This window comes from Sturnus vulgaris, chromosome 22 (assembly GCF_052056855.1).
Source record: "Sturnus vulgaris isolate bStuVul1 chromosome 22, bStuVul1.hap1, whole genome shotgun sequence".
In the NCBI taxonomy this organism is placed as follows: domain Eukaryota; kingdom Metazoa; phylum Chordata; class Aves; order Passeriformes; family Sturnidae; genus Sturnus; species Sturnus vulgaris.
The window spans coordinates 4,126,771-4,153,048 of record NC_142264.1 but is presented as its reverse complement, the minus strand read 5'-3'; the positions used below and the strand labels follow the sequence as shown (position 1 = coordinate 4,153,048).

At 44.1% G+C, this 26,278-nt stretch overlaps 3 protein-coding genes and 1 long non-coding RNA gene across 7 annotated transcripts in view; 2 read left to right on the top strand and 2 right to left on the bottom strand.

The window, feature by feature from the left end:
- Positions 1 to 702, bottom strand: part of SETX (senataxin) — a 28,324-nt gene extending 27,622 nt beyond the window's left edge. Inside the window, exon 1 of one of the 2 annotated variants that reach the window (XM_088177344.1) lies at positions 638 to 702. The gene's annotated coding sequence lies outside the window, so the exon portion shown is untranslated. The remainder of the gene's footprint in view (positions 1 to 637) is intronic. The other variant, XM_088177345.1, reaches the window with a different exon arrangement.
- Positions 703 to 973: 271 nt separating this feature from the next.
- LOC148221427 (uncharacterized) lies at positions 974 to 3,612 on the top strand. Its single transcript, XR_015808025.1, has 3 exons — positions 974 to 1,111; positions 3,299 to 3,397; positions 3,484 to 3,612. It is a non-coding gene; the product is annotated as an uncharacterized LOC148221427 (long non-coding RNA).
- Positions 3,613 to 3,861: 249 nt separating this feature from the next.
- On the bottom strand, positions 3,862 to 13,212 carry TTF1 (transcription termination factor 1). 3 transcript variants are annotated; one of them, XM_014873303.2, is made up of 12 exons: positions 13,150 to 13,212; positions 12,395 to 12,495; positions 11,381 to 12,231; positions 10,423 to 10,679; positions 9,880 to 10,065; positions 8,731 to 8,809; positions 8,322 to 8,452; positions 7,601 to 7,829; positions 6,489 to 6,578; positions 6,208 to 6,273; positions 5,732 to 5,817; positions 3,862 to 5,362 (listed from the first exon to the last, which is right to left on the bottom strand). In XM_014873303.2, the coding sequence occupies exons 3-12, from the start codon at positions 12,220 to 12,222 to the stop codon at positions 5,202 to 5,204; spliced, it is 2,127 nt and encodes a 708-aa protein (XP_014728789.2). In that variant the 5' UTR covers positions 12,223 to 12,231; positions 12,395 to 12,495; positions 13,150 to 13,212; the 3' UTR covers positions 3,862 to 5,201. The 3 variants fall into 3 exon arrangements, with proteins under 3 accessions (XP_014728789.2, XP_088033495.1, XP_088033496.1); XM_088177369.1 differs by having other exon boundaries at positions 13,062 to 13,152; XM_088177370.1 differs by having other exon boundaries at positions 13,066 to 13,152.
- A 237-nt stretch (positions 13,213 to 13,449) lies between these two features.
- CFAP77 (cilia and flagella associated protein 77) overlaps positions 13,450 to 26,278 on the top strand; it is a 56,557-nt gene continuing 43,728 nt past the window's right edge. The window contains exon 1 of the mRNA XM_088177492.1: positions 13,450 to 13,575. Coding sequence (XP_088033618.1) covers positions 13,450 to 13,575 — 126 coding nt within the window. The remainder of the gene's footprint in view (positions 13,576 to 26,278) is intronic.

Genomic DNA, 26,278 nt, shown 5'->3' with positions numbered 1-26,278 from the left:
AGCAGAAATCTGTTCAGCTCACACTCAAGAACTGTTTTGGTGTTTAGGTTAATAGCTGTATTAATGCATTTCATAAAGCGGCAAGTACGATTTGCGAGAGAATCCCTTCTGTCATTTAAATGCAGATGAGACAACGTTTGTCTCACTTTTCACTCAGAAAAGGCATAAATATTTACCTATGCCCGTTAAGCGAGGAAATCGCTTAAAGGAGCATGGGGGGCACACGAACGAACCCCAGCAGCGAGCAGCACCGTGCCCTGTAACGCTGTTACCGACACCCCGCACCGGCTGCGGAGCCCCGGGCCCCGCGCACGGAACGCCCGGGCACCCAAAACTCTTTCGGTTTCGCAGTTGGAGCCGCTGCAGCCGCCTCGGTGCCGGCCCCACCACAATCCCAACACAAACCTCAAACCCTGGAGAGCCCCGGCAGCTCCACCCGAGCGCCCTCCTCGCCCTGCCCGGTGCTCTCCGTCCCTTCCCGCCAAGCAGGACCGGGCCTGGCGGGGCAGCATCTGCCGTGAGGCGGCGTGAGGGGCGGACACAAAGGGAGTGGCGGCAGGAGCGCGGGCTCCGCGACGGCGGCACAAGCTGCAGCGCGGTGCCGGGTGAGGGGACGGTCCCTCCGCTCATCGCTCACCTCACGCCGCTCCCGCGGGTCCCTCGGTCCGCCCGGCCCGGCCCTCCCGGCGCTGCCGCCCTGAGGCCGCGGCGCTGCCCGCGCTTCCGGACGCGGCCGGAAGTGGGCGCTCTCCGCCTCCCGCGGGAGGAGCCTTAAAGGGCCAGCACGGCCCCGGGCCGGGCCTGCAGCCCGGGCACTGCCCGAAGGGTCGATGCACCAAAGACAGGGACAAAATACCTTCCAGCCAGCTTTGTTAAAAGGATATGCTTATTTCAGCGCTGGGCATGTTATAAATGAGAGACAAAAGTCTCGATATTCAGCAAAATTTCGATGGCTTTATTTGATATAGACAGAGCAAGCAGCGCTGGGGAACGTGAGGGGTCACTGCCCACACCACGCTCCACTGAACGCCGGCCCGCAGCCTCTTCTTATACTATGGTTTCCCGCCGTAATCAATAATTTTTGTTTTTTCAGTTGTCACAGTTTTGCCAGGTAAGCAGTGGTGGTCGAATAAACATCCTTATCCCAATTCACAAAATCTCTGGCGATAGTCAGATTCACAGATAACCATCCGGTCATTGTAAATAACCACCAGTGAAATTCTGAAACTAACTAAATTGTAACTGTATGAGTAAACTTGTACTTGTATCAATTAAAAAATAATTGTTACGAAGCCAAAAGGGAAACAAGTGAGAGGAAGCAGATGGAATCCCTCAGATGTTAGAAGGGAGTAGCAGAAGGATGTAGGTTTGATAAGCAGCATCTAGAAATAAAAAGTTTCAACCTTGGAATGGGCCAAAATGGGATGATTCCAGGCATGGGACTTCATTAAACTCTTATTATGGAAAACATCTGCTCAGTCACATAACCCCAAGCTCAGTGCTCTTGCCCTACCTGCAGCTCACACCTCGGTCATCGATGAAGACCAAGAGCCTTCATGGGAAATGAGACCCTCAAAAGGATGAGAGACCCCCTAACTACTGTAGAGCACGTGCAACACAACACAGTGATGTAGATTTTAGGAAGAGAAACTAGGAGGAGCTTTCCAGAAAATTCTGTGTTAGCACATAGTGTACAAGTGGGATTTTTTGGTACGTGAGGAAGGGCGAGCCCCTCCCCGTACCCCCAGCTGGTTTTGCTTATGCTTTATATGAGCCTCAATTATACTAAATTATTCACTGCCAAATTTTGTATATACTCAAATATATGTATCTAATACTTTGATTGCGTTCATTTATATGCAACTGTTGCTATTAAAAATTTCCTGCTAAATTTAATCTTGTTGTTTGATAAATTGGACAAATAGAATGTCATTCATAGCAGGTGGTCTTGGGGGTCTTCTTCAATGAAGGCTCAAGGTCTTCCTGCATCTCAACTTTCCAACTTTGTCTTCAGAGCACAAGCAGTTAAGGTGTTCCTTGGTCTTTCTGGATCTAACCTGTCTAAATTCTTCGTTTTGTGGCTAATTTGCTTTACATTTGCCAATTTCTCATTAGTACATCCCGCTGTTTCCCAGTATAGCTATACTTGTCTGTTTTTGAGATTATTCACCTGGAGAGTTTCCATTTATTTGAGCATTAAGCAACTAGCTAACCCTATATTGGCTATTGCATGGTATAGAAAGTTATGATTGAGGTTATATTGGTGTCTTATACCTCCAGCTATATGAGCATCTTCTTACTTTGACCCAAGTTATATCAGCATCACCTTTCTCCACCTCCTTGTTTTAGACCTTACAGGAGAGAGGGGTGAAAAAAGCAAGTCCCTGTTTGATCTTCAGCTGCTTCTTCAGCTTTCAAGTACTGCAAACACACCCTTGGAACTCACCTGTCTGTCTTTGGTAATGCCATACAGCTGAAGAGTTTTGTGCTGTAACACCTCTCAGGCCATGAACATGCCAGGGAAATGCTTGAAACACCCAAGTTTTTAGGGTGCTTCTACATTGGAAGGATCTGTCATGCTCTTAATTTTAATGCAAGCTGATACACAAAGCTTTGTCAATATTATTTCCTTCATCATTCCATGGAGCCTCTTTGTTTGTTTTTTTTTTAAATTTGCTCTGTTTGCAATAATACTGAAATATCCACATGAAAGAACTGCCTCCCTGTGCCTGTGCTCCCATGGGCCCAGGGAAGAAGATGGTAAAGGGAAAAGCTCCTTCCCTGTGCAATTATTCAGCACCTGGGAAATAATCAACGTGCAATTATTTGCCCCTGTGCAAGCAGATTGCACACACCGCACCAAAGGAGAGGAGGGGAAAGGTTTCCTTACTCCATTCCCAGGGCTGGGGAGATGGAAACCTCTCTTTCCTCAGGTCTGTGTTTCCCCAGAGCAGCTAGTGCAGTAATGGCTCCAAGTTTACAATTTCAACCCTGGCTTGCTCGTATTTAGCAGAGAAACTGCTTTTAAAGAGGATTAGAAATTTTTTCTTGAGTAGTTTCCGGGAGGCAATAACAGGAGCTCATGCCCCGAGGTGACCCTTCGAGTGGAATGCTCCTGGCTCACAGACAAGGGAGTGAAAGTGCCTTAGAAAATTATTTTGAAAGGTGGTTTTAAAGCCCAAACATACAAGATAATGACAGCAGAGAACGAGATAGCAGAGCTAAAACAAAGGCATCTATCTTGTCTGTACTGCTGATTAACAGGCACCAATTTCACCCTAACGACTCTGAATTGCAGCTGGATTGCAGGCCACGGAAATGCCCTGGAGCAGGGAAACTTCTTACACCTGAGCCCCACCCTGCCCTAGGGCAAGAGATCCCTTACACCAGAGCCTTGGTAAGTGACTGAGCAGCTGAATTAGTAATGAAATACCTGATTCATGGGGCTACTCAGTATTAACCATGAATTTCAAATACATAAAGCACTCATCAGGTCTGTCACTAAGCCTGGATCCAGCTGCACCCAGACTTCCAGAAAGAAGAAAAGAAAGAAGGAGGGGCCATCCTGAACTTCAGGAGACAACTGGAGAGTTTTTCTTACCCTTTGTGAATCACTAACTTGATTTTAACTCAGTTTTCCTTTGTATGTTTCTTCCATGCAGTCATTAATAAGGCGAACTTGGCCATCAAGCTTAGTGAACCTTGCTCAATCACTGTTAAAACTTTATTAAATTCCATCAAATGTATTGAATTCTGCCAATTCTTTTTGCTCAATAAAACAGGGCTGCTTCTCTCTTTAGAGTGAGGTGCATTCCACTCAGCCACAACGGTTTTCTTTTAAAGCAAAGAATAAAATAAATCTCATCATGGAGGTAGAAGTTTATTTCTGCAAGATCTACTCTACAAACTTTACAACCAGGCATCATTTGAGCATCTCTGTTTTCCAAGGAAAAAAAAACAAAAAAACTTGAAAAACACCAACATTTTAGATTCAGAAATTCAAGTTTTTCAGCTTTTAACCTTCAAACCCAGGAAGCAACACAAAGACCTAAACGGGAAGTGGTGTGTGTTTCCTTCCCCCCATCCCATTTCATCTCTTGGCTGGAAAACTTTGCCCTTGAAGGAGTGGCTGATTGCAGGGGAGGCCGTGCCTATCTCACAAAAATCCCAGTGACTAAAGTCAGATAATTAAATATGGAAAGTTCTCCTTTAAAAATCCCTTGCTATGAGTCGCCTTCCAGACCCTCAAACAAGGCCTTTATTTCATGCTACTGAAAATTCTGAATTTTCAATCATGATTACTAAAATTGAAGAAGGAAATTGTCACTTATCAAAATGACCCTCAAAGAGCAGGGACTGAGTCTTCTTACATTACTGTCTAGTACAGTATATAGGAAATACTAAAAACTCATACAAAGACTAAACACTGTAAGATATTTTACATTCATCCACTTGATTTACAAATAATCACTTCAGGCAGAGAGTTAAAAGTATAATACAGAACATGAGTACAACCTCCATCTTATTGCTTAATTTTCTTACTAAAATGTAGAAATTCTCCTTGCAAAATAAAAATATATATGTATGCATATGTATATATATATATACACACTGTTTTGTCTCTGTATTCCACATATTACAACATTCTAAATTATTTGTTATGGTTAGCATGAAATGACGAATAGTAATGGACAAAAGTCCTTTTTCTCTAGCAGACTTAAAAAAAGTGTAAGTCTGCATCAAAAATAAAATCAGTTGCTTTTAAGAATAGGATACCTGTTAAAAAAAAAAAGCAACACAGATGTCTCAAGACCTTATTATTACAGAGATTTAAAAGCAAACAGTAAACCTTTTTCCAATACTATGAATTTTTAAAAAATAAAGTTATGAAAACCAAGTTCACTCATAAAGAATAAACAGCAGCTTTCAACTCCACAGAAAAAAAACTATTTTGAGACATTTAGCAAGCAACTTGGATACTTACATAAAAACTTTTAAAAACGAGAGCTAAATTAAATAAAAGGTGGCATAAAAGCTCTGTGTAACTCAATCTTCAGGATAAAACAAGACAATCAGGAGGTGCCTATCCTGACTCTTCCCATTATCAACAGCCTGGGTACTTGCAGGTGGTGAGCTACACCCACTTTCAACCAGACCCATTTGCAGTTAAATATGCAAATTAGGTAATGCTTAATGATCAATTAATCACTCTCTTCACCAGAGGTAAAAATGTCACTGAACCGGAAAACCTCATGATGCTGGCTGGCTGCTGAAATGCCAAAACTACGGTATTTCCTCTCGTCCGTTCTTAACTTTTCTTCAAGTTCTGGGAGCGTCTTCTCATACAGATAATCAATAATTTCTATGAGGGGGAAAAAAAAAAGCAGTTTTAATTGGATCTCACAGACTTAAATTATGTTGTCAGTGTTAAATGCACAAAATCTCTGCATTTTTCTGGTCACAGGGGCTGCAGGGAGATCAGACATAACACGAGCAGGCAAAGAGAAATTAAAATGCAGAGTCTTGAAACTTTTCAAGCCAAGGTATTAAAAAGAACAGGTTCATAAGCACTTGCACAAAGAGGACATTCAAAGTTATAAAAAAGAATTTAGTAGAATAAGTACAAAGCCTGAGATTTTAGCCAATTAGGAAAACATTGAACCAGAATATGTATTCTCTGAGATTCAAGCCAAAGCCTTAAGGAGTACATACAAACAGCTGGCATACTGACCAGAAAAAGATTTTCTTTTCCATAAAGGGACAGAGGACACTTTTAGCCTATAAAACTTTGATTGCACATAGGCTCTAGGAACATCTCTGCAAAGAGAAGAGTTCAAAGAATTAGTGCTGCAAGGAACTACCATAAAGCTGAACTGTTACTGAGTTATTCATTCCTGAGAGTGATGCCAGTCAAACCCTAGCTTAGATTTAGGCAGAAAGGATGGAATTCAAATAATAATGAACCCATAATATCAAATCATAATTCTTCCCATTAGTTGATTAACACTGAAAGCACAGATACACAACACTCCAGTATTTGGAATGTTAAGGGTTTCAGATCTTGGCTTCCTGTTCAGTGCTATGCCAGGATATGCAACTGTAATGTTTCCAAACTGAGCATTTCCTACAGTTGTAAAGGTATCAGAACTTTGATTCATCTGCTTTAATTATCCTTTGTATCCATAGAAAGAGGGAAAGGAGGTTTACCCAAAAATGTTAGCGAGTTCATCCCAGTTTACTTCATTGGCATCCTCTGCTTTTGTTTCATACAACCTGTGAATGTAAAACAGAAACAATTTGCAGGCAGAACTCAAGATATAATTCAGTGCTCCCAGCTCCCTCAATCAGAAATTAAAGGACATTTTTTTCCAGAGAAAGAATGATTACAAAACATATCAAGCTGCAAGCAGGCTGTTTTCACCCTGAAAACTTTTACAAACACAGTTCAAATGGGAGATACCAAAACATCCCAGTGCTCAGAACTTTACCTTTTAATCATATCGATCTTGGCCCTTAATCCATCGGTCCCTCTGTACATCTGCTGCCTTCTGGTCAATTTGCTTGTTAAAATCGAATTCCTTTGAAAACACACAAAAACGGGCTTCTATCATTTCAGGAAATTCCAAGCATCAAGATGCAGCTACTGTCCCAGAAAGGCAATGTTCTGCCAAGTGACAGGGGGGATTGGAAGGACAGAATCATCAATGGAAAGAATGGTCTTATTTTACTATGAACATTAAGGCAACAAAAAAAGTAAAGTTATACATTCAATAAAACTACACACTTGGCTTTAGCAACAAGCAAAAGTAAGCCATGAAATGCACAAATCATTACTGTATGAGAGAAAGGACAGTGACTGAGAAAGATACACCACCAATTGCCTCAGTATTTTACCATCATCCAGATCCTGTCACTGGGGAGCCCCATTTCACAGCCAGGACCTGGAGAATCCTTCCCAGTAATTGGGAAATCCCACACAGTGTGTCCACCCCTAGGTGAGGTCTCCAAATTCACACCAAAACTGGGTCCAGCTTTTATAGGCCCCAAATCAGCAAGTCAGAGTGCCTTGATTGTATTTTTAGCAGAGAAACACCTGGATCTGATGCCACACTTCCCAACCAGGGCCCAGGTCTTGGCTGGCAGGGTTTCCCCTAAAATACCTTACAAACAAGCTGCTATTCCTGTTTGTTGGGAAAGTTTGTTAAAGTTATACATTTCTTGCAGATAACTACACAAGATTATGTGAAAGTTTCTGAAGAAGTTGGTTTGGTGTTAAACAGCATGAGTCCCAATCATCTATTTTTAGCTAAATAATACTATTTTGGTTAGTCACAATGCCCAGGGTTCATCATGTAAGTCAACTCTGCTGCTCAGGCCTCAGCACATCAGGCAGAAATCAGGCTCTGCTATCACAGCAAACAGAAAACCTGCCACAGCTAGCAAAGAGTTATTTGTCTCAGACACATCTACAGTGCCTTTTCTGTGCTCTACAAATCTCTTACCTGTCCTACCAAAGGATCACCATGGTACAAAACAGCTTTTACACAATAAATACACCCCAGAACACATTTTACCATCTCAGTTTAGTCCAAGGCCTCACCATTTCTGTTTGCATTGTCTCCAGTATCGACTTCCCACTTTGCTTTCAATCTCAGTCCATGGCAGGGTCTCGTACAGCTTCTCACGGTCAATCCAGAGTTCTGTGTCTGACTGTTCCAGTGACAAAACAGAACCTGCATTTTCTGTTTGTGCTTTTCTCCTCAGCACCTCCTTCACTGCATTCACTAATTTCTGGGTCTCTTCCTTTGTCCAAGCACCATAGTTAGTAGCTAAAAGTGAAAACCCACCAGGTTAAGGCATAATTTATCTTTAATGATTTGGGGGAAAAAAGGCAAAAGAGCAAATGTTTCACTTTGCATGATTTTTATTTATAGTACCAACTTCTTAACGCATGTCCAAGAAACTCTTATGCATACCAGACTTGAGAGCTCAGCCTAAACACTAAAGAACAGTCTGATCCCCAGCTTTTATCTTTTTAAACCTGGCTGCCAAATTCCTTCTGCCCTCCCCATGAAATCATCTTTTTTAGATGTCAGTTCTCTTAATAAAGAGTTATATTTGTTCCATTTTCTTTCAGAGATCTTTCTTATCCTTTCTATATGAAAATGTAATCAGTGGTGTGAAGAAGAGGACCACCACTACAAATTAATTAATTAATTAAAACCCCCATACTTGAAGGACTTTTTCCATATGTTTAGGGTATCTACATCAAACAGGGCAAATAACATTACACAAAATTTGTTTTTCTTAAAATTACATACCTGACTTGATTTCAGAGAATTTCATAGCAACTGAGAGGTTAGAACGGGACATCAACTCAGAAATCTTCTTCCAATCATTGCCATGCAGAGCTTGATACTTCTTTAATGTTTCTTTTTCTTCCTTAGAATACCTGGTTGAGGAAATGGGCACAGCTTCAGCTGTCAAGTCAAACCATTTCAACCTCTTAAAGACCTGTAACATCTGCAGGTGATCAATGTTAATCATCATTATCATTTCAAGTCACATTTTAGAACAGAGAAATCAATAAGGGAAAATGAACTATCAATTAAGTCACAGTAACTGACACAAATGGGAGAGATGATCTTCATTTGAATCCATTTTTAATATACAAATGATCAACACGGATTGATAGTAGCATTCAGAAACACTTTTAAAGTATTCCCTTACCTTCCTTTGTAATTATTTGGGTCAAACATCTTCCTTGCTCGATAATATATCAGCCTCCAGGGCCGGGGTATGCCCTCAGCTGGAAGGTAAAGGATCATGTTCAACAAACATTTCTAACAATGGTGAGGCCAAAATGAAAAACCCCAAAACCCAACACCACACATTTTCATGACTGTGCTGTCAACAACAGATTCTTTTCACTCACCAGCTACAAACTGCATGGACTGGATGTGCATTTGATCCAGGTGTGATTAAAATGTAACTGGCATGCTGAACACTCCCATTAAAAGAGAGACATGAGACAGCCACCAGGCAGGAGGCTGAGGAGACACAGACTGTCCCAACTGGGAAAAGGAGGCACTGGGGGCATCCAGCACAAACCAAGTGAAAATCCACAGAGACCAATCCCTGGGAACACATAAGCACCTTGGTCAGCAGTGCCCAGGAGGGGGGACTGCAAGGCACACAACACTGATGAGACTTTGCCAAACCTTCCCAGCCCAGGAGCAAACTCCAGACTGGAATGAAAGTCAACATCAGGCAAACGTGCCAATGCAGAGGGAAGGACTGTGTGTCTGAAATAATCACACAGGAACAAATCTGTATTTGATCCCAGTATCCTGATCCATGACAGGCTGCTCTTTACTCTGCCTTGCCTGAGAGGATGTCACCAAACACACAGAATAAAGCTCCTCCTGGTGCACTGAGGAGATCCCCATGCCCTGGAAAACTGACATGGTTCAGTTTCTTCCACCCCCCCTCAGTCCTGCACTTGCCACCTATTTATGTGATCTAAGAACAGGTGACAATTTCAGACAGGACTTAATCACTCACAACTGCCATTAGTAACCTTAATTATAGCTTAGCAGGTTATACACTTAAAGCCATAAAGTCCAAATGCAAGTCTGGAAGTCTTTACTACTCTTGACCATGTTTGATCCCTAAAATCCTCCTATTTGAGACAAGATAATAAAAACAGTGGACTGTGCAGATTATCAACTACACCACGTCAGCAGCTCCTTTTTTTATCAAATTTAGCAACATCAGTGATTTTCAATAAAAATTGTTTTACAAAAATATGCCACGATATCACCAGGTTGTTTGTAGAATGTAACATTCAGTTCTCTGAGGATGAACTTAAATACTCACAGATTTTTTCACAAAAATGATGTTCTGTTTTTAGGCGATGGATGGTCTCTTTATCATCTGGATACCTCGAGGTAAACAGAAGTTTTTCAGCACTGTCTAGTCCAGTAAGTGCTAAGAAGTCTTCAACATTTTTCTGGATTTGTTTGTTTTCCTTCTGGGTAAATCTGCCAAACTTGACAGCAATACCTAAAATATAAAAAGGTAAAAAAAAAAATAAAAAAAAAAATCAAGTCAACTCTCAAGTACCATCTCTTGCACATCTCAGGTTTTAGCTCAGGTATCAACAAATTCAGAGGGGAAAAGAGAAAACTGAAAGAGCCAAAACCAGCTGGGAATCAGCAATTAACACACAAGTTTGGACTGAAATTTGCCAGTGTGGAAGCAGATGCTACAAAACAGAGAAACAGAAAATATGTCAATGGAATGAAATGAACCAGACTCTATGGCTGCAACAGACATGACACAAGAAACTTTTCCCTCTGTCCAAACATTAGCACAGCTGCACAGTTCTTGCTCACTGCAACACGATTTCAGAGAGCTCACCCTGCTTTTTAAACTCCTTAAACCTTGATAGGTCTCTTCCAACCATTTGTTTGATTGAACTGTCTGATATATTCTTCACATGAGGAATAAACTCCTCCAGTTCTTGTCTTGCAGTATCCAAATCCATGATTGAAGTGATGGCAGAGTCCAGGCCCTCTTCACCATCCACACTGACCTCATCAGAGGCTGCCAATTCAGCAAAGGAGTTGTTCTGCTGCTCCTGCTTCTTTTTATATGGTGCCAAGGCTTCTGGTGTCCTGATATTACAAAAAAAAAAAATACATAAAATATGCCACTAGAACTCCAAAACAGAATTTTTTTTAACATCTGTACAATTAAAAGAATACATTCATTAATTACAGAACAAAAAACACTTCACACATGCACTGCCTTGCATTTCTAACTTTTTAACATAATTTAATAATTGTAACTTATTACCAAATTACTGATTAAAATAATCAAGGAGCTTTCTGAAGTTCTGAAAATCCACTAGTGCTCCTGTTTTATGTTCTAGACATTGTAAAGGCATCAAGAACTACTTACACAAGCATTTATTTGCAAAGAACACTCTGTTTAGCTGACCTTATTAGTTGCTTGGTTAAAATGCATATGTTCACTATAAAAATCAAATTTTACAAATGAAATCCTTTGCTTTTCCCCCACGTTTGTTTTTTTTTTAAATGTGAATTGTTTGCACATAAATTATTTCCCTATGTTTTTTAAAGAGAAGAAAAAAGCCTAAACTGAAGTATTCTTAAAAATTGTTATTAGATGTCCACAAGAAAACTCAACTTTTAAAGTAGGTCTCTAACATCACAAACGCTGTGCGAGTTCAAAGTGTTTCTTTAGAACAGACACAAAACAGAATAAAGAAAACCTTGGAACCTAAATAACAAGAAGGAATTTATTTGGGGAGTGGAGGAAGGCAAAAAAACCCACAAACAAGACCTGAACTTACGTCACATCAGACTCTGAAGAGCTTTCTTCCATGACAAAAGCGCTGCTTTTAATTGCCTTTTTAGCACGTGCTGGAGTCTTTTTTGCTCGATTAGCTGCTTTATTGGGTGTGGAAAAATCAGCAGGGGGCTCCATGGAGACCTCAGTGATGGCAGAAGCAGCATCACAGCCTCCATCCTCACCTGCAGGTGAAGGCCATGTCTTGTGTCCCCTGTCCTGCTCTGAGGGTGGCAGCAGTGGCTGCTCAGCTGCCCCCTCTGAGTTCTCCTGAACGTCCTGGGCACTGCCATCTCTCTTCTTCTTCTTCCTCCTCTTGCTTTTGGATTTCTCGTTGTGGCTCTTGCTGTTCTCCTCAGAAGGAGGCAGCTCACACACCTCACCCCCTTCAGGGTGCTTTTCTCTCTTTTTCTTCTTGGGTTTTTTAAAATAAAGACAATCAGCAGCATTCTCCTGGCAGTCCTGGCTGCTGTACTGGTTCACAGGGACACAGGTGCCATCACTGAGCTCATCAGTGCTGTCCAGACCCTTCCTCTTCTTCCTCGGGGAAGCAGCTGCTCCAGTCCCATTGCTCATTTCAGGTTCCACCCTCACAATGTAATTATCCATCGAGGTCTGCTGCTTCCCATTCTTTTTTTTCACTTTTTTCTTCTTTTTCCTCTCCTCCCCATCCTGTGTCGCTGCATCTTCAAAGAGCACCAGGGAAGCGTGGCTGAGCTCTGGATCTTCCACAGTTTCAGCATTTTCATGTGTGTTGCTGGAATCGTTGTGTTTCTTCTTCTTCTTTTTCTTCTTCTTGAAAAAATCGTGGACTTGAAAATCATCTGCATGCGCTTTGCTTTTCATTTTTTTTCTCTTAAGTAAAAGAGAGGAGTTTTATTGAGGTGTTTTCGTCTATACATAGTTTGTTTAAAACACACAACCCCCACAGAAAAAAAACAACAAACAAACAACAAAAAGCACAAAACCCACCCAAAACCTTAACAATTAAAAACTCAGTTCTATCTTAGATTCTTACTTTTCAATCCAGTTAGTTTTGTGAAGTGCCTAGGAAAAGTCGATGCCTTCTTTGTCAAACGGATGTGCATCACAGCTGTCACCAGCCTTCAAAGTGCCTTCCTACAACAACAAAAAAACCACTTTAACAAGTTTAATAACTATTAGCTTTGACTTTGAATAACTCAGCAACGTTCAACTCAGCTTTCAGCACTGAAAAAGCAGCAAGCTAAAAGCAACAAACAAACATGAGACTCATCAGCACTAAACCCAAAAATGATCTAATCTGAAGTGTCTGACGGGCCGAGCTCACCCCTGCCGACTCTGTACCAGGACAGGGCAATTGCTGCAGAATTCAGCCACACAGAGGAGGCAAGGAGCATTTTTAGCACATTTTCTACATCTAGCACAAACAAAACACTCCCTACGCAGCAGCCCCGTCACGTTTGAAACAGGCGCCTTTAAATTTCGCGTGCCCAGGGCGGTTCGCACCGCCGGCCGGTCCCGGGCATCCCCTCCCGGCCACCGAGGGGAACGAGCGGCCCTGAAGGCTCAGTGGAGCTCAAACCACGTCTCGCCGCTAGGTCCAGATACCGACAAACCGCAGCTGAGCACGGGCATGGGGCCGGGCCGCACCCCGCCGCTCCTCTCCGCCACCCACGAGCTACCGAGGGAGATTCCCAGCGCACCCACAGAGCTCTCGGCAGCCCCAAGCTGGGAGGAACCCGCAGCCCCTCTGGGACCCTCCAGGGCCCCGTCCGGCCGGGTCTCCGTTACCTCCACGCGGTGTCCGCCCGCGACGCCAACCCCCCATGCCCCACCCCTGGCCCATCCGTTCCGTCGGCTCATTCGTTCCCCCGGCGGAAGCGGCCCCAGCCGGACCCATCAGAGCGGCGCACCGACTGTTGCCTGGAAACGGACGCCGCCGCGCGCGCCGCGAGTCCGGTGGGAGAACCCCGGCACCGGCACCGGGGCCGTGCAGAGACCCCCGGGATCGGGACCAGGAACACCGACAGAGTCTCGGCACCGGGATAGCCGAGACCCCCCGGCCCGGGACCGAACCCCCGCCCCGCCGCCATGGTGGGCGTCAGAGCGGGGCCCCGGCGCCGGCCGATGACCTTGGCCGAGGCGGGCCCGGGCACGGAGAACGAGCGGCTGGGCTTGGTCCGGCTCAGCATGCTGCGCAACCCTCTCATCCTCAAGGTGAGCCCCGCGACCCCCGAGACCCCCGTTCCTTCCGCCCCCGAGCCCTGCCCGGACACGGCCACCTCCTATCCCATCGCCATGGCCACCTCTCATTCCATCGCCACCTTCTATCCCATCGCCATGGCCACCTCCCATCCCACAACTAACGGGATCCCAGGTAGGATGGGGGGTCACAGTCAGGGCCGGGAGCTCCACAGCAGAAAAGTTTCCCCTTAAAACGGTTAAAACCAGTTTTTCCCCCCACCAATGATTTATATGACAAGGAAATTGTGTTTCCCCACTGCTCCTTTACAAGCATGGTCGTGTTTTAAACACCTGGCGGTCTCCGCCCGGTGATGAGCACAGAGGAGGATGGATTCTGCCTCTGAGGGTTTTCCCAGGTCGTAAATCCCGAGGTTTGGGAAACATTCGGGGACAGGAACCGACATGTCATTGGGGCTGCCCTCCACCCCCAGACACAGCAGAGGGGTCCTGGGGAGAGGGTCACACAAAGTGTATCCACCTAAATTACCACCAGAGCTGGACGGGGCCGTCCAGGGAGGTTTGGAGTCACCATTCCCGGAGGAGTCCAAGGAATTCCTGGACGTGGCACTCAGCACTCTGCGCTGGGTGACAAGGTGGTGATCGGTCACAAGTTGGACTCGATAATTTTGGAGCTCTTTTCCACCCTAAGTGATTCTGTAATTAGTATTGTTAGACCTGCTATGAAGGTTCTGGTCCCTTTCTCAAACTCCTGGCACTTCTCAGCTTCTTAATCCCCCTCCCATCCCTGCCCTGCGCACCGGCTGAGCTCGGGCTGCTGCTGGGGAAATTAGAAACACCTCGCTTGGGTTGGTTCCTCCTCCGCGACACCGCAGCCAGCCACGCTTTAACCCCCGCCTCTCCCGGAGCAGCTGCTGAAGTGCAGCTCCCGTCCCCTGGATGGCACTCGCAGAACGGCTTCGTGCCCGAACCGGGCTCCCAGCCCCGAGCCCCGAGCCCCGAGCCCCGAGCCCTCCCCCGGGGCCGGCACCGAGCGCTTGGAGCTGCTGCGTTTCGCCTTTCCCCTGCCAGGGCAGCCGCTCCTGCTCCCAAAGCTTTTTTCCCCGCTTAAACCGCGGCTTTCCAGCCCGAGTTCGGCTCTTCGGCTTCCTCAGTAATCGCGCCTTGCACCGGCAGGCTTGGAAGTTGGCCGTAAAATTTGGGAATTTGGAGCGTCGCTGGGAATTTGAGGCTTTGCAGTGTTTAATTCTTTTGTTTTCTTATTAAACTCTAAAAATCGATTGGGAAATTTTGTCAGGCACAGAAAAAAAGCTGGCTCCGTGTCAGAACTCAAAAGCGGCTTCACTTGTTCAAATCCACAACTTCTCCTTTCTTTCTTTTCTCTGGATCCCCCAAGTTTGATAGGAAGGATAACTCTTGCAGAGCATCCTGACGCTGGGAATTCTGAGCAATTTTAAATCGTGGTACGTTTAATAAATTAAGACAATCTGTATTTCTGCAGTCTGGCCTGGTGAAAGTAAACTTTGAGCAAGTTTTAGAAGGAAAAGGTAGTGTTCAATTTTAGTATTCTGGACGATTTCTGTTTTCTCGAAGCTTCCTCGCAGGAGGCTGTCTGCTGGTAGGGATGTGAGGAGATTTGCATCCACCTGATGCAATCCTTGAGCATGGAGTGAGCAGGGTGATAACAGGCACGATTTTATTCTTGGAACCAGCAGTAATTGCACTTCGTGGTAGGTTCTGCTGTGGAGTTTGTGCAGCAAACTGCTGCCCCCCTGCCAGCTGCCTTCCCACCCTGCCCCGGAGAGTGCTGAATTCACCAGGGTGTCCCTGTCTGCCCGCAGGTGACAGGGCGGGGTGGCAGTTTGCTGGATAAATGCTGGCACTTGGCACCAGTGGTGGCACAGGGACAGCATCAGCCCTCTGCTCTTCATCCTCCTCCTGCTCCCAGCTGAAATCTGCTCCTCCCCAGCACAGCCCCGGGGACCAAGCACTCCGGAGAGGATGGCCATCAAATCCCAGCTCTCGTGCTGAAACTGAAGGACACAAAGATGGTTTAGTAGAAAAGGACAAAAGGTTTGGAGACGACTGCAGCCTGGACGAGTGCTGCTGGCAGCCGAGGGAGGGCATGAGGAACACACAGCTCCAGCAGCTGCCAGGGAGGTTCTCTGGGCAGCAAATACACAAGAACCTGAGGCCAGTGGAGATGGATGGGACACTTAGTCCCTGATCCTCCTCCAAATAGCACTTAGACCCCAAAACCCTGGTGCAAATGTGACAGATCTCCTACTCTGCAGCAGCCAGAGGACATCATTCTTTCTCTTTCAGTTATTTTATGTATGTTTGAAATATGGCATCACATATCCAAACAAAATCCGGACTGTTTGTGGTTGAGCCTCCTGCCTCAGCTCTGCCCAGCCCCAGCCTCCCCACAGGATGTGTCCACAGACTCTGGCTATGACAGATTAAAACAATCATATTCTCACATAAAGATTTCTAGGGATGAATGCTCTGTTTCTCTGCTAGAATGTATGGTGTGTTTTAATTAATCAAGGAGTTTATTTGGTTATCAATATATATTTGCTTGCAGCATAAAACTGAGGAAAGCATTTCATCTACTGCTGCCAGTAAAAATCTGAGCAAAGCATTTTTGGTCTGTTTTCACCAGTAAAAGCCTTAGCCAAGCATTTTTCCAGTACAAACTTACTGAAAACTCCTGTGTTACAAAAATAAATCGGTTCTGGGCAGGAAATAAGAGTTTACCACGCTTAACCCCTGGCAAGCTCAACACAGACTTCAGAAATAGCAACCCACAGCAGTTTGGTTACATTTAGAATAACATCTTCTGCATAATATGGGATAATTAAGTTCAGCATATTGCTGACAAAGCCATTGTCACCAGCAAAGAGTTGGATTTACCTTTCTTGATGTGTGAAGGTAAATGGGAAATGCAGCCCCACGTGCCAAAGCATCCACTTACCTGTCCAGGTGGAGCCGGGGGCCGTGCAGAGAGCAGGGAACTGCTCTCCGGGAAAAACCCTGAGAAGCATCGGGCTCACCTTCAGAGCCCCTGCTGCTGCTCCCAGCAGTGAAAAGTTGTTTCCAAACTGGCAGTTCTGAGGAGGAAGAGGAGGAGGATGGTGCTAGTGCTCTGCTGGCCAGGAAAGGCTGGCACCAGGTCCCAGTCCAGACTGCAGGAGAAGCAGATTTAACAAACAGAACTGCTGGAATGTGCAGTGTTTGTTTTACAAGCTTGTTATTTACATGACAACCGATGCCAGGCTGTCTTTATTGGTCTGAATGCCAGGGCATTTAGGGTTCATTTTCCTAAGCTTTCCTCTACAGCCCCGAGGGCTGGAAGTTTTTCCTTTTTTCCAAATGAGATTGAGCAGAAACTACAAGATTCAAGCAATAAAATTTCAGCAGCTACCATCTCCAGAAGAAGAATATATGATCAAAAAAGCTCCCAAAACCACAGGAACTGGCAGACTGATAGCCTTGGATTTGGAATTCGCAGGAAAGGAAGGATTAGCCAGGCCAGGGAGAGTGAGCTGCCCTTTTTGGTGGGTGAAGGGGATGCACAGAAGAGCTTTCCCTGGGCTCACCTGGGAGCCTGCAGCCAGGTGACCAAGGGACTGCACTGCCTGTGTGGGTACCAAGTAAAGGCAGAAATCACCCACCACGTTTCTGTTTTTCCTTTCGTGCCCACTGAAGCTCATCATGAAGTATTTCTGAGCTGATTGTCACAGAGCAAGGCATTGCTGACATTTGTTGCAAAATCATTTTGATTTCTGGAATGATCCATAGGATGGACACTACAAAAGCAAGTGGGGCCATTTTGTCAAACTAAAATTGTGTCACACAGTGAAAAAAAGAAAAGAAAAAGCTGTAATTAAGCAAGAGACAAAGATGAACAAGTTCATGGTGTGAAAAAGGATATTACAACTGCATCATCACAAACATCTCTTGGAATAGAAATTACTGACAGGGCAGGTTTTCCATCACTCTGAAGCTTTTATTATTGACCTGGACTGTGGCTTTTACATCTGAACGTTGTCCTTCATCTTTGAGCCTTTAACCCTCAGCTTCCTGGGTGATTTGGGATTTTTTTTTTTTTTTAACAAGTTCTCCAAATCCACTCATCTTCTTTATCTCTTCTGGCACCAGCCTGGTGAGGAGTCAAGGTGAACTCGGCATGGGTGAGGGATGGGACTGACAGGAGCAAAATCCTTCCCATTGCACAGAGCACCCACCCAGCCCAGGAAGGGCTGTGATGTCCCGTTGTCTCTGCTCCCCTCAAGCGATCTGGGGCTTCAGCCACAGCCAGGATCTCACTCCCAGCTGTTTCCACATCAACCCAGAGCCCCCCGTGTGGCAAACTGCTGATCACAGCCCTGGGAGTCAGCTTCCAGAGGATCTGGGTAACTTCCCTCAGGTGTTAGCTTTGATAATTTAAATAATTTTGTTCCCTCCCCTTACCTAAACCTGCTCACAGCTGTTTAGGATCAATACCTTTATTGAAACTTGATCAGAGAGCAGACTTCAATTTCTCCATCTCTCCCTTGTAACACAGAACAGAGCAGCCACAAGTACCATGAGCTGTGTTTGGAATAAGGTTGTTTTATTTGGTGCTAATTGTACTCTTTACCTCAAATCACTACATGTGCTGAGCATCCTGCCTTCTGTGCTTGCTGTTTGGGGACACTGAGGTTTAATTAGTGTTTATGCAGCATTTTGTGTGCTTATTGCTATTATTATTACATCACGAGTACTATTATATTTTTGCAATCTAAGACCAGTGTTGTGCTTTTAAAAATGAATTCTGAGATGTCTATGCAGTGCCTCAATAATTCATTAGAGAAATAAACTAATGAAGGGCTGGTTAGTCAAATAATCATTAGGTTTGGTTCTGAGCTTTCCTTCCAATGCTCCGACTTCTAAGGGTTTTCTTCTCAGCATGAACTCATTTAAGATTTTAAATGAATTATTTGGTACACTAAAAATTAAACTCCTTATGAGCTTTAGTGCCCTCCCATATTTTGCACAGGCACTGCTGAAATAAATAAGGTATTTCCAAGAGGCAAGTAAACATTCTGCATGAATGAAAGTAGTGGGTTTTTCCTCCTGATTGTTTGAACACAGGCTCCAAAGTGCCAGCTGTGACTCAGCAGGCAGAGGGACAGCCCCAGCAGCGCCAGGCCTTGGGAGCTGCTCACTCCCAAGATCCACAGGCAGGATGTAAAATCAAGCAAAAGGGCATTTTGATCCTTTATGTGAACAAAACAATGCAAATTGGTGAGACTAATAAGCCCAGAAACATTACAAGGTGAATGCCTTTTATGTTTGTGAAAATCTTCGATGTTTATTTGTCTAATACAATGGAAATAAAGCTTCAAAGGCTCTTTGATTTAAAAGTGCATTATTGAAGTCAGCCAGCACAATAATAATGGTTAGACCAAATTGTTGCATCATGACCCTAATAGCAGTTCTGCCAGAGCAGAGAACATCTGCACAGCCTCTTGCCCGGGTTGGTGGGGATGTAAAAACAAAAATTAAACCAAAGGATGAGAGGATGTAGACAGGATAAGGAAAAAACTAAAATGAAATGGGTCACAAATGGATCCATACATTCAGAGTGCATCCAGAGCTGCTGCAGGCTGTAAATTTTTATGATGAACCTAAAACTCAGGCTTTATTCTCAGAAAGATTTAAGAAACTTAGGGCAAGAGCCACTGCCCGTTTTTAATGCTGCCCCCAAACCACACTAAACCAAGAGATGATTTTCAGACTAATTCAAATTGAAGACACCACACAGCAAGTCAGGGATATCCCAAATCCCACTGAAGTGCTCTTAACCCACCAACCTTTCTCCAGGGACACCGAGCCCAGCAGGCTGAGAGCAGCACCAGAGACCCAGCTAAAACTGTGAGAGCACAGAAATATCTCTGCCCTCTTCCCTCTCCAACCTCAGCTTCCCACTCCAACACCAATAAAAATTCTCCTTCTCTGGAAAAGGCACTACAAAGTGCCCTGAGCATCGAGGAAAAGCTGGAGGGGGCTCAGTGAGGACAGTGCTGGACAGGAGGGCACTGGCTGGGCATTTTCACCCAACGGTGAAAAGCTCTTTATTTTTAAACCTTTCCCACAGTCTTTCCCCTCTTTTCCAGTGCTGCCTAGCAGAATGTAGAGTAAAGACAGCATGTTGTCAGCAGTCACAGAGACCAGCATTTTCAGTTCCTGATTTTTGGGAGTTTTTAGCCACACTTTCCCCAAGGGCAGATTGCTTTCCATGCAAATTCTTAGAGATGCTCTTATGCCTAATTATTGGATTTCAGAAGCTTTTGTCATCTTGCAGGGGTTGTTTTGTTCTTGCTTGGCTGCTCGCATTGTACAGATTAGACAGAACCTGCATTTCTGAGAATATTTTCTTTTTTAACCATTTGTACTTTATCAAATAAATTACGCTGACTTTCCCACTCAGATTTATTTGAAGTAGCAAAGATAAATGCAAGTGGGACCTAGTACTAGATTTGCAGCAACAGCCTTTAAGAAAAGTTCAATATCAAGGGAAATATCTCTAGTTTGATTTGTTTAAGCAAACCAGCACGAGATTTGTCCCTAAAAATCTTACAAGTGAAACCTGATTAAAAATAATAGTGTAACTCCCAGGCTGGGGGGGATAAAAACCAGCAAAGCAAACACAGTGAACCTTGCATTGCTCTGTTAAGAGCAAACCAGCCTGAAAAATAACACTGGTTTTAATCAGGAGCTTTGGGCTGCTCGCCCAGGTAGAAGAGTCCCTTTGTTTGCAGCTTTTCAACTTCCCCACATCCCTTTATATTTGCTCTCTCCATCACCCTCCTGGCTGCCCAGCCCCTCTGGTGGCTCCCAGGGGATTCCAGTGAGCTGGAATTATAACACCATTAATTGTAACTCCATTAATTACCACGTATTAAGAGTGTGATAAAGCCTTAAGAGAAGCAGAAATGCAACTTTCCCTGCACGGGGTTGGCTGCATCCATCATCCCTGCTCTGCTGCCGGTGCTGGCACCGCTGTCCCACCTCTGCCACCATAATCAGGGAGCTAAAATTGTTCTCAGCTTAGCCCCAGCACTGAAAAGCACAGTCCCAGATCACACCCACAGTTAGTTAGCATTTAGATAGGCTGGGACAGGGCTCTGTACAATAGGCATCAAAGCTGAACTCTTGGTGCAGCGAGAGGGATTAATTTCTTTAACCAACATGCCTGATCTGGCCTATCTCATTACCCTGCCTTGTCAGTGTCGATGTTAGATTTGATTGAAGATTATACCATTTAGGCCTTTCCCCTGCTTTCCACAGAAATCAGGCCTATTGAATTGCACATTCTTCCATGGGCCCCTGTCAATACTCAGTGGCCTGAGCCTCTAATTCTGCTTCATTTAAACTTCATCAACTTTTCCAATCAAGTGGAAGGATCTGAAATAGGCTCCGTAAGCAGAAAGGGCCTTTTTCCTTTTGTCAGATAATTTATTCTGTTTTCTCTTTCTCTCCCCCTCGCTTCCCCACCTCTTTCTCTTTTTCTTCTTTTCGCTCCCTTTCCCTGATGCTGAAAATGAGATTACAGTATTTAAATGACTATGATAATCAATCGGGGGACCTTGAGCCGAGATTGAGGTTAATTTTTCTTAGCAGAACAAAGAAGCGTGATGCCATCGGGGATTTGAAGGTGCAATCTGTGTTTCATGCTTGTATTTCTGCTCCCCCCCCACCCCAAAACTGCAGTTTTAGGAGTCTTTTCTTGTTACTAACTATGCAGTCGTTCTGATTTTTTAAGAGGAGAGAAGAAATGTAATTTTGGGGCTGATAAATAGCTAACAGCCTTCAATCAACAATTTTAATAGGGAAAAAAACATTTCACTTACATGGTGAAACTGCAGATCTAATGAAAGTATTGTCATTACCTTATTTATTTTTAAATATACTTGGAATAATTTTCTGCAGTGCTAGGAATAGTCCTTCCAGCCTGCACAGCAAAGTCGTGAACTTTTAACTGAATATTCCTTTTACCCAGCCACTCTTCCTGCTTAGCAGCTTTCTTGGCTGCTTGGAAAAAAGTTGATGCTTTTGTCATGATTTTACTAATCAGAAATGGAATCGCTTATGTTCATCTCAGAAGCTGCCTTGAAATGGCTTGTTAAGTCTTTAGATGATGTATTTTTGGTTGTAACACGCCAGCATTCACTCACCTGGATCTTTCCCATTCCCTGCTCTGGAAGAGAGAAAGAGAAAAATATGCATTTCTTTGCTTCCATCCCAGCTGTCTTGTCAGTGCTGTTTTACATGCTGCCACCCAATGTTATCTTTTATTTGTGTCAGGAGAGAGGATTTGACAAGTTCAGTATACAATGTTCATTTGGCAAGGCAAATTTTTCATACCAATTTTGAGTAGAAAATGAAACCATCTTTCAACACAACGAGCAACATCATTTTTGGACAGACTTATTATGAGAAGAAGAATTGCAAAACTTTATTTCCCTGCACGATGCAGAAGAAAAACAAACCAGGAAATGAGACATTTAAACAAACAAAAAAACCACCCCCAAACATGTATGAATGTTTGAGGCCATCAGTTTGTTTTAGAAATAAAAAATAACCACCAGCTGCTGTCAGGTAGCTGTGGCCTCCTTTTTGTTAATCAGATGCTGCTGAATTTGGTTGCATCATAATGTAGCTTTGTTTCAAACCTTTTAAGCTGTCAGATAACTGGGGAAGGCAGACCAGACTGACTTTAGAAGTTTGTCAGCTTTTGCCAAGCAAAACAGCATTGGAGTTTTGGGAAGGGGCTCAGGGCCTGAGAGAAGGAGGGTCCAGGGGCATTTCAAAGGGCTCTGGGTGTTTTGCCTCCACCCAGAATCCTAAATGTTACTTCTGGCAGTACTAAATACTCTGAACAAGCCAATTAATGGAAAAAAAATCTCATTGTAAATTCTGCTGTCCCATGTGTCTCCCAGCAGGTTTTTTGGGGATAAGGTTTTGTGTCTGACAGCCCCCACCACAAAGGGCTCTGCTCCATGGCCAGGACTTTGCTGGTGCCACTGCAAAGTGAGGGCCCAGGACACTTAAATGAGCATTGCCTGAGGAGCACCATGCATTAAAAAGGGCTGTCAAAGCTTCACTGGGTGACAAATTCATTTTAGCCCCCAGGACCCTGCAGGGTTGGGAGGAGCCCTGTAGGATTGGGCTGAACACCTTTCATGCCCTGCAAGTCCAGAGGAAACCTCAGCCCCTGGTGGGAATTGATGCTCTTTGCTGCCCCTCTGTGAATTTTACCCCCCAAAAAAGCAGCAGCAGCCCCAAAGTGTTCAGCCCACACAGACTGTGTGTGTTTCAGGCAGTGTTTTGCTCTAAGAGTTTTCTCTCTTTAAGCAAATGTTGACTCACCACGGGGAAATTAAAACTCCATTAGACATTGCCACACTGCAGACCAGACCCCATTACAGCGGTCGAGTTGCAATTAATTGGTTTCCTCAGATATCACTTAATTCTGGGAAGGCACAGAGAGATGGGAAGGCCAAGGCTGATCTAAACAATAATTTCCTAAAATAACATAATCTAAATAAACTAATGAAGTGATTACATAGTTATTAATCTAATATGAAGAAGAGTCAGAAGAAAATATTGGGTAGATAACAATTTAGAAAGAACAGTAGAGTTAATACCATTCTGGTTAGACTCATCATGAGGCAATCAGCATTTGTGCTTAGGGATGGATGTTGGTTTTGCAGATTAATTATATTTTGTGCTAAAAGCTGCCATTTCAAAGATCTGTTGTTCATACTCAACTTTTCAACACCCAGATGGAAGAGACCACTGCCTATGAGGCACTGCAGGTTTGGGGGTTGTTTTGTTTTTTAAGTAAAGTCAATTTTGGATTAAGAAATGTAAAGCAAAATAACCATAAAAAACAGCCTCCCTTGTGTGCAGCTAGAATAATCAGCAATTTGAAAATATTCTGGTCCAGGGAGGGCTCTGCACAGGCAGTCCCTGTGCAGGGAGGCAGTGGGGAGCTGCATGCTTGGGGTGCAGCAGTGCCTTGGGTGCTGTGGGGGTCCCCAGGGCCAGGCAGGGTCCCCCCAGCCTGGGGCCAGTGCAGGGAGCAGATCCAGCCATTCCCACAGAGCTCCTCTGTGCAAAGCTCACTCCCTTGTATCATCAGGGTACAGAAAGTATTTGGCTTCAGGAGAATAAATAACTAGGCCTTATAAGTCATTAAAAATGTATTACAAGGAAAACACAGTGCAACTATAAATAGAAAACAAAGCAAATCCTATATAAACTTTTACAATTGCTGCTACTCTGACTATTTTTCACTGTCTGGTTTTAAGTGAGTTTAGCATCTGTGATCTCTGGAGGCTGAGATCCCTTGAAGCTGCAGTTGTGGCAGTGCTCTGGCCTCTGAGGTTGGATGATGAGCCTTTAGTGACAGGAGCTCAGGAGTGTGACCTGCTCAGCCTGGCTGAGGTTCTGATCAGGCCCAAACTAGAACTTTGGTGTTCCCCTCTTCTCTTTTTTATTTTAAGTGGAAATATTTTAATGTGTATTTGTGACAGTCTGACATGTAGCAGTTACTTCCATAAAAGATATCATCTCTCCCTGCAAACCTCCACAGATACAGATCTTAATATGAAATAAACTCCACATAGCAAGGCATTAACCTTTCAGTGATACATCATTACTATCTCCCTTTTTGTTATTATTTAAAATACTTCACATAGGTAACATCAAGCACTCAGAATAATTTTTAAACCTTTGTGAAGGAATAGACATGGTTTTTTGAAGAAGCCAGTATTATCTCCACGTTGTGCTCAGTGCTCAGCTGAAGTCAGGGTGAGTTTGTTTTCTGGGGAGATGAACTGCACTTTGTGCTTTCACATTTCAGTGCTAAAGAGTTTTTGTCAGCTGGTCTGATTCTCATTTTGTCATGTCAAGCAATAAAGTGGAAGAATTTGGTGGTTGATACACCTTAATGCAGAGGTGTATTAACCTTGCTTTGCTGGTACCCACAGTAAAGAAAGTACCCCAAACTTTCAGCTAAATTCAGCTGTGTGATGTTCTGACTTTCAAAAATCAAATCCTGACTGTGACCCCACCATAAATACTCCTCCACAGGGTACTCACAGCACAGAAACTCCCACGTGTAGCTAATAGGGTGTTTCAAGGGAAAGACTGAGCTGCCTTGGCTGGACAGTGATGAACAATTAGAGGTTGCAGGACCCAGGTGTACTGAAGAATCCACAGTTAAATATTCAGGTCAGGGAAAGTAGGCCATGGATCTAAACTGTGAATCCTAATAGTCCTAATGGAATCCTAATAACCCTAACAGAGACGTGGAGGAGGACATTTTGTGCAGCTTACATCTTGAGAAATGTGATGTTTTCCCGTGTGAGAGATCTTGGGCTGCATCAAATCCCTGATTGCAATGTAGTGACTCCAACTTGTTTGAAAATAAACCCGGGCACTGCACTGGGGTCACTCACACCTTCACGGGTGTGGGGGAGAGCAAATGAACTCTTCTGGACATGCACTCTGGACTGCACTCCCAGCTGTGGAAACTGCTGGCTGGAAATGCTGGCTGAGGGTTTCTTAAAAGAACAGACCCATTGGGTTAATTTCTATAAAAACATGAAATTCAGCAAGCGATAACTGGAAAAAGCAATTTCCTTTCCATGAAATGTGGGCTCGCTTTGTTTCCCTCCTAAACTCTCAAAATCCTCTTTTCTAAAATGCTCCCCCAGCCTCCCCCAGCTGGGGTCTCCTTGCTCACCCCCCTCCTGCGAGGCTGTCAGCATCCCACAGTCCCTTTAATTTAGGAATTTAACAAGTAATTCTAAATTGGGATGCTGGAAAACCTGTGATCGTATCTACCATGTCTATCCTATCAGATGTGGTTCTGTGCTTTCCCTGCCCTGCAAACAAAGGGAAGGGAGTTGAACACATGGTATCCTCAACTAGAAAGGACTTTGCTGTAAGAGGATATTGAGTTGTCTCGTAAAGCCCAATATTACGCTTGAATTATGCCTGAATAAGGAGAAAGGACATTGTTAAAGAGCCCTAAACATTGACCATAGTGGATCTTCTTTCTTCCAAACCCTTCAGCAGTGTTGTTTTTGGCTGGTAATGATTTGGTATTGTATTTATAAGCCGTCAGGGTAATCCAAAGAGCAGCAGGAGGGGCAGTTGCCTTAAATAAAGCTTTACAATGCTGCTAATTAAAATGATCCTTCCTCTCCCTGTGATGACTAATGAGACAGAAAGAAGAACCAGGGAGGGTTAATGAAAATGTTGCCGTGAGATTCCCTATTTTTAATTGGTCTTTGTAATGTTTTAATCTTCTTTATGGTGTGGGGGTGGAAATGGAGAAATTTTCTTTCCATCTTTCTTGCACCGTGTAGCATGTGGCATTTGAAACGTCCAGTTCTAGCTTTGTATTAACAGTCTGTAACCACAGGTCTGAGGCAGAGTGTAGCCTTGAGATGGAAGAAGCAATTTCAGACTTAACTGAGACCAGAAACAAGAACTTGAAAGCTGGTTTTAAGCTCAAGCTTCCAAAGCTCCAAGGGAGCATTCGTACCCTGAGGACTGGGGCTAAGATCTATTGTGAAGGATTGGCACTGATGCTCAATAGTATTTACAGCTTTAGGTCATGATGCTCTGTTAAATGCAATATTTATCCCATGAG

Excerpts from the sequence above, each read along its gene's own strand:
- TTF1 (XM_014873303.2), bottom strand. The coding sequence starts at position 12,222 with ATGAAAAGCAAAGCGCATGCAGATGATTTTCAAGTCCACGATTTTTTC. Across the intron at positions 10,066-10,422 it reads TAAGGAGTTTAAAAAGCAGG|GTATTGCTGTCAAGTTTGGC; the intron begins GTGAGCTCTCTG and ends TTTATATTTTAG. Across the intron at positions 5,363-5,731 it reads GAAAAGAAAATCTTTTTCTG|AAATTATTGATTATCTGTAT; the intron begins GTCAGTATGCCA and ends TCCCCCTCATAG.